Source organism: Belonocnema kinseyi, chromosome 5 (genome assembly GCF_010883055.1).
Source record: "Belonocnema kinseyi isolate 2016_QV_RU_SX_M_011 chromosome 5, B_treatae_v1, whole genome shotgun sequence".
Taxonomy (NCBI): Eukaryota; Metazoa; Arthropoda; class Insecta; order Hymenoptera; family Cynipidae; genus Belonocnema; species Belonocnema kinseyi.
Window position 1 is genome coordinate 33,187,102 of NC_046661.1, and position 7,339 is coordinate 33,194,440.

The 7,339-nt window shown below is 34.0% G+C and overlaps 1 protein-coding gene across 4 annotated transcripts in view; it reads left to right on the forward strand.

Moving 5' to 3' along the window:
• The window catches only part of LOC117172559, a 279,531-nt gene extending 274,525 nt beyond the window's left edge, over nt 1-5,006 (forward strand). For all 4 annotated transcript variants that reach the window (XM_033360614.1, XM_033360617.1, XM_033360616.1 and 1 more), the window contains 4 exons: nt 228-384; nt 1,006-1,546; nt 1,858-2,411; nt 2,522-5,006. In XM_033360614.1, the coding sequence (XP_033216505.1) occupies nt 228-384; nt 1,006-1,546; nt 1,858-2,411; nt 2,522-3,134 (1,865 nt within the window). In that variant the 3' untranslated portion in view covers nt 3,135-5,006. The remainder of the gene's footprint in view (nt 1-227; nt 385-1,005; nt 1,547-1,857; nt 2,412-2,521) is intronic.
• Nucleotides 5,007-7,339: the final 2,333 nt, after the last annotated feature.

Here is a 7,339-nt window from a genome sequence, read left to right on the forward strand (position 1 = left end):
CATTAGTCTAACAATTTGGAAATAAATTTCTTGAAATACGAATTTTCTAGTTTGTAGTCACACTCCCGGATTCCCACATTATCCATCATTTAAAGTACCTATGTATATTCCATCATCGCGACATTCCAAACAAATTAGTTATATATTCAGTGATAAAAACTTTGTCGAAATTCTGACGCAAAGCGCATTTAATTCTCTGATTTTCACATCGCTGTGTCGATTGACAGGGTCAAGCGGGCGCCCAAATCGCAGGCAATCCAGCAACCATCAGAGCCGACCCAAATTTCGCAACAAAATTACTGACGAAGTGGACAACAACGAGTCAGTTTCACAACCACGTACGATTGGAAAAAATCGACCTTCTTCTGTCAGACCTAGTTACAAGTAAGTAAATAATAGCCTAATGATGTTTAGATAATGATCGAAATTGAGTGAATAATAAATAAATATTAGTAAAATTTTTGTAATGTTTTCAAACATTTTCACAAATACTGATAAGTGTCTCGTGAGAAAAAAGTTTAAAAGCAAATTTTTACATCAAATTAAAAAAAATTGTTATTAAGCATTCTGTTGTACCTTGTGTCTTCTTGTCAAGAAATTTAATTTATTTATTTGTATTATCATTTTCAAAATAAAAACAAAAACTGTCCGTCAAATCAAAAAGTGATTAATAAGGAATTTGTAGATCTTTTTCGAGTGCCCAATTTGTGTCAATTTATCTTCTTTCGTATCTTGCTTAGTTTGACAGAAAAATGAAAGTTTGAATTTTTTATGATTTTTTGGGCGATCAAAATGTGAATTTTCGAGTTTTTAAAAAAATTCACAAAATTGTTAAAGACCCAGCTTAAGTTTCTAGGTCCATTTCTTCTTGGACGGTCACATATAATTAATTTAAATCCCATTTAAACCATTGACAAGTCATTTAAATAAGTCTGAAATCACAAAAATCATAAAAAATTATGAATATTGTGAAATCACTGACAGAATAACGTAAATATCTTTCAGAAACCGACCTTTAACAACGACAACAGAACAGCCAACAACGAGAAGACGTAGTGGATTTAGACCCAATGGCCAGCCAAGCACACCTGCTAAATTTCAGAACAAAATTACAAAATCCGATCAAGCAACATTAAGTTCCCTTCCAAAACTGAAGCTTCCAAGAACGCAAGGCCGCTGGTCTTATAAGACTACTCCTAAGCCCCGTATCGTAATTCGCAAGCAAGTTGAAGACGACAGTAAACCACTACTAACAGTACCAAGTGCTCCATCTAGTTCTCCAGCTTTACCGGAAGTAACTTCAGTTTCTCATATCACGACGGTTTCTGATGAACAAAATGGCCCAAGAGTCCAAGAGGGAGTCGGGTATGAGGATGAACTCGATGAAAGTGAAAGTGAAGATGTGAGCAGCATTAGTGTCCAAGAAGCTCAGGCAACTGAACAAATCATACCAGTTGAGACACTAAACGTAGAGATTTCAACGCACGCTGAATTTAATGATATTTACTTTGAAATAGCTACCATCAAGTCACCATATTCATTCCAGGTACATACCTGATATTAAATATTCTTGACAGATGTTCCGGATGGAAAGTCATTCTGAACCCAACCGAAACATTCCGAAATCCGTATCCGATCTAATAAGATTCAATGCCAATTTCTTTAATCCTTTTCAATCTGTATGTGCGACTCGAATGTATCCGGGAGCATCTGGAAAAAATGTTAAGGCTATTTCAATCCATGCTCCACTCCTAAAGAAATCGAAGACACGTCACATCCGAAAATGTCACCATAAATATCTTATGTATGTTAGTAACTAATATAAAATGTCTTCAAAATTAAATTTCTGTTCCACAGGTCGGTAATGTTCGAAACACCCGTTTCATCACAGTCACCTCAACATTAAAAAAGTCCTTCGCTACTGCTGATCCCGTCACTTCGATATCTCCAACCGAACCTTTGACGGAGAATATATTAGCTAATACCGGCGCAGCATACGAAACAACACTTCCGCTTGATTCCTCTGTCGCAACTCTTCCAGCCATTACCCTCGAAGCTGGTCAAGCAACTCCACCTTTGGAAACTATCACCGAAACCTTCTCTACTACTCAGACTTTGCTAAAAACCCATCTCTTACCAATAGTTGCCAATGGAAATACCTCTAGGCTAACTCTCGTTCAGACCTACAACATTGCTAGGGTAGTTACTGCGATCAAGACTCTGCCACCAATGGAAATTTATCAGTTCATTCCTAGCAAGACACTTAATGAGTTCAATTCAAAGTTGGACGAGGCTGGAAGTGAACTTCATCTCGAATTGGACTTTGGAGATGATGAACGGGACGACGATGAAGTTCCGAAAAGGGTTCTGGCTCCTAGCTCTGATTTGGATTCCGACCTTGATATTTTTAGGTAAATACCTCATATCTTTACAGAAGTTAATTTTTTCCTATATCTATATTTCTTATTTAGACTGAATTTGTCTAAATCAGGGAAATCATATCAACTGCATGTCTTTCTAGTTCCAGGGCACATTCAGCCTCTAAAGTGAAGAACAACCTTGCACAATCTTCAGCAGTTCAGGAACCTCAGTTGACTCCCGAACAGGCTCAACAACTAGCTCTTTTTAAATACTTTGGTCAGGCCCAACCAACAATCATCACAACTTCGAGACCAGTTGTCACTCTCGAGACAATTTATGAGTCCCACGTGATTCCAGTACTCAACAATGGTAACACCGTATTATCAACGCTCTCGAGACCTGTTGGTACCGTTCCAAAAACCTCTTACGAATTCGGAACATCCACAATTTCACCTCTCCATTCACCTCTTGTGCCCCAACTCCCACAAGTTCCACAGGTGCCCCAAGTGCCCCTATTCCCCCAACAACAACAATTCACCGTCACTACTGCTCCACTTGTGACTCAAACACTGGCCACCATTTCTGATTCGAGGGTTCTGAAACTTACGTTTGGTGCTAAAACCGCCTTCACCACACTTTACTCGACAAAAGTGGTACCCACAGAAATTACTACTTACGTCACTTCTACGATAGCTCTTCAGCCCACAGTGCCAGCTTTCCCTGGATATTATCCTCCACCAGTGGGATATCCACCATATCCATTCGTTGGATAAATTTGGCAAATGTCAACTAAAACCCAAGTTTTTCATAAGACATGTAACACTTGGGACTTGATGAGCATTTGTGTTTAGGGCTGTTAGTGGACTTCAACCATATTGGTGTGCTATATTTGCCAGGGATCAGAACCCTAAGGTTTGAAGGGATACGGGTATCTAAATGATCCAAAGAGAGTGCGAATCAGGCTCAGATCTTTAGGAATTTTAAACATCTGTGTCCGGAACCCTAAGTAATTGTTAAGAGTCCAAGCTGAAATGATCCAATCTAAGGCGTGCAGGAATTGCACCCATATTTTTCTTTAATTTAGACCCCGAGCAGGCCTTTGACCATTTAAACAAGTATTCGATTCCGGGTGTAAACCAAGGTCCAAAAAGGTTTTAACAGTTTCGCATATAGATTTTTTAATTTAAAAAATATTTATGGTGGTTCTGTCTATGCTTGAGCCATTATGAAACCCTTTAAAGTAGTATCCAAATTTAAAGGCTCAAATGGATGATATAGAAGGAATGAACTCATACACTTTTTAAATTTTAGAGTCGGGTCTGACTGGAGTTTTCAGAATTTTAAAAGGTTTAGACTCACTTCTTTTAGTAAATAAATGTTTAGGGTCCGGTCTGGAACCGACCACTTAGGGACGTTTTTAAGTCGGGTCCAAACTAAAAAGTTACGATCCCTGGTGTTTATAGGACGTAAGATTCGATGACAAGTGTATTAACCAAGGGAAGACAACAAATCTGCTAAACGGAGAATTTCTCCAATAGTAATTAATATAACAAAATTATCTCAAGAAGTTTTTGACATTCCAGAAATATTCCATTCAAATATTTTAACATTCTGAAAATATTCGAATCTTCTTAGTTTGGTGTCCTGAACATACTCATGCAGAGGCTTAAAGTTGCAGAAAAATTCCACAAAGATATTCGAAAAATTATCTATTTTTTTCAAGAATATAACATCCAGCGCCGTATTAACATTTTTCGGGGCCTGGGGCTAAACCTCGAAGGGGCCCTCTTAAGGGCAGAGAAAATCCCAATTTTTCTGTAAACTTTGTTAACTTTCTGGGGTCAGGGGCCCCTTAGCCCCCTGGGACCTGGCGCACTAGCCCCACCGTGCCCCTTGGTAAATCCGGCGCTGAGCATATCAAATGCCTAAAAACTATGTCAATTTTGCAAATATTCCACTGAAATAATCAAACAGTCATTGGGTGTATTTTAACATTCATTTCTACATGTGGGGCATTCCACACAGTATTTACCACAAAAATTTGTTTTCACGTAAAATATTTTTTTTTCCTGTCTAACACTCAAAAAAATTCGATACGTATTTTTGTATTCCAATATGATACGCAAAGGTTTCGTGAATTTTTTTTAATGTTCTACTCATAAAAAAGTACCTTTTTTCAATTTCTTATACTGCAATATTAAACAAAGATATGAAAATTCACGCGCAAGATAAAATGTGAGCCTTTTCCTCAACTTTCCCATAAAGTATAATAAAATCCAATTTAATCATTTATTTAATACTATAAATCAAATATTTATAAACAGATTTTTTTTTTTTCAATTTGAACCTGTTTTATTTTTTATTTTAAAGAGTGGTTAAACTTTTTTCTTGATCTGGTAAAAATTTGGGAGTGGGTAGTCAAATACTTTCGAAGCAAGGAATTTTTGAATAATGGTTCGCGCGCGCGGTGTGTACCGCAGCGCGACTAGCTCGGACTGGGACTCGACTGCCTACGCGATAACTAAAGCACAACCATCCACTTGCAAAATCGTATATTTTTATATTGTTAATTTTATATATTCAAAATTTTTTACTACTCGAAAATTCATTGCTTTGGAAGTATTTGACTACCCACTCCCAAATTTCTACTAGATTAAGAAAAAAAGCTTAGTCCACTCTTTTGAATAAAAAACAATTTTAAAAAACAGGTCCAAATGAAAAAAATCTATTTGTTTATATATATTTTATTTATATTATTAAATAAATAATTAAAGTGAATTTGAGAATACTTTATTCAAAAGTTGTTGAAAAGGCCCACATTTTATCCTCCTCATGAATTTTCATGCCTTTGTTTAATATTGCAGTATAAGCAATTGAAAAAAGGTAATTTTTTATGAACATAATTTTTTTTTATTTTCTCAAAACTTTGTGTGTCATATTGAAATAAAAAATATTTATCGGATATTTGTGTGTGCTAAACAAAAAGAAAATATTTTACGTGAAAAAAAATTTGGTGGCAAATATTGTGAAATGCCATAGGAAATACGTAAATAATCTGTTGCAAAAATGTGATATGAAAATAAAAATATTATTAATATTGCAGTAAATTTTCCACATGAATAATTGATTATAGCTTAGAAGATTCAATCTGTAATATTTCTGGAATATTAAATACTTTTCAAATTCATAAGTCTCATAACTTTGGTTCTACACACTGAATGTTTTTTGCGGTATTAATTAATTTTATTTGTACTGAAAAGTGTTTATTGTGACGTACGCCATTTTCGTCATTATGAAACAGCAGAACCTCCTATATTCGAATTTTTAGTTTGTAATTTCTTGAAATTCTATCTAACATTCCAATTTCTAATATCACTTATGATTTTCAACAGTTGAAAAATTGTTATATTCTTCTCTTGGCGCGCAATTTAAACGTTTTTTAATTAGTTTTAAGCAGGAGGCTCTACTTCACATTCGAACAATTAGTTATTGTTTCTTATTTATTAATCGATCACGACTTCCAAGAACGCTTTTTTTTATTTTCACTCTATAAATGAAATTATTTTGTTATATCATAAATGTTCTGTACAATTGTACATGTATTCAGTTAAGGTGAAACGTACTTTACCAATTTATATATTTTATATTATATATGTAATTATATATCGTTTCAATATTGATGAAGTGGCCGGTCGCAAAATTCACATGCGATGAAATTATGTTTTTTACTATAACTATGAAGATACTTTCTTTCTGAAACACAGAAAGTTTTTTTCGTCTAAGCTATTAGAGACGATGCTAGTAATAAAACCTATTCTCTACAATGGGAAAAATAAACATCTCAGAATGAAATATCTTCCAAAATACGTACAAACTGTAGATACAAAAAGAAACAAAAATTGGTCTATGACCTACTTATTGTACATAAATGATATTATATTAACTCTATTATTTACGACACTATGTCTATTTTATTGTGTACATTACGAATTTTGTAAATAAAATACTCAAAAATAACATCAGTTCAAATTATTTAAATTTCAATTTCTATTGCCTGCAGGTGTAGCTAGTATCTCATTGGTCCATGAAAATATTTTACATGTATGACTTTTTTATTTATTTACCGTAGGATTTCGACAAATTTGAAAGAATTTCGATGGATTTTAGCGATTTCCTCAGATCTTGTAAAAATTTCATGAGATTTTAAAGAATCCTAAAAATGTCAGGAGGTTTTAAGGGATTCCAAAGGACTTCAACAAATTTCGACGCACTTTCATTGATTTTAAGACTTTTAAAGGAATTTTAAAAGGTTTTCAAATATTTTAACTTACTCCAAATGATTTCATTGGCTTCCAAGAGATTTAAATATATTTCCACGATAATCAAGGAATTTCGAAATATTTCGAGAGAGTTTAGAGGATTTTAAAGATTTCAAAACTGTCCCCTGGAATGTAATGATATTCAAATGATTTTAAGAGATATACAAATTTTAAGCAAGTTGAAAGAATTTGGCAGGATTTCTAAAGATTTCAAGGTATCTCTATTGAACTTTGGAAAATAAGTTAAATTTAATCAGATTTGAAAGGATTACTAGCTTTTCCTAATATTTCCAAGATTTTCGTAAGATTAAAGAATTTTATAGATGTATAGGGATTTAAATGGGTTTATAAAAATTGTAATAAATAATGTTAATTTAGTTTGAATGTTCATGGATTTTCAGCAATTTAGAGGCAATCCAAGGATTTTAAGAGTTAAAACAGATTTTGTGGGATTTTCCAATATTTCAACTAATTTTAAAAGATTTAATCGGTTTTCAATAGATTACAAATATTTTCACAAAATTCCAAGAATTTTGACAACAGGAACAGCAATACCACCACGATGCTCTCCCCCTGACACCCAAGAATATTGTGAGGTTCAAAAGGCAAACCAATTGTAAACAATCCTGAAATAGAAATGACCTCCAATCCAAGTCAGC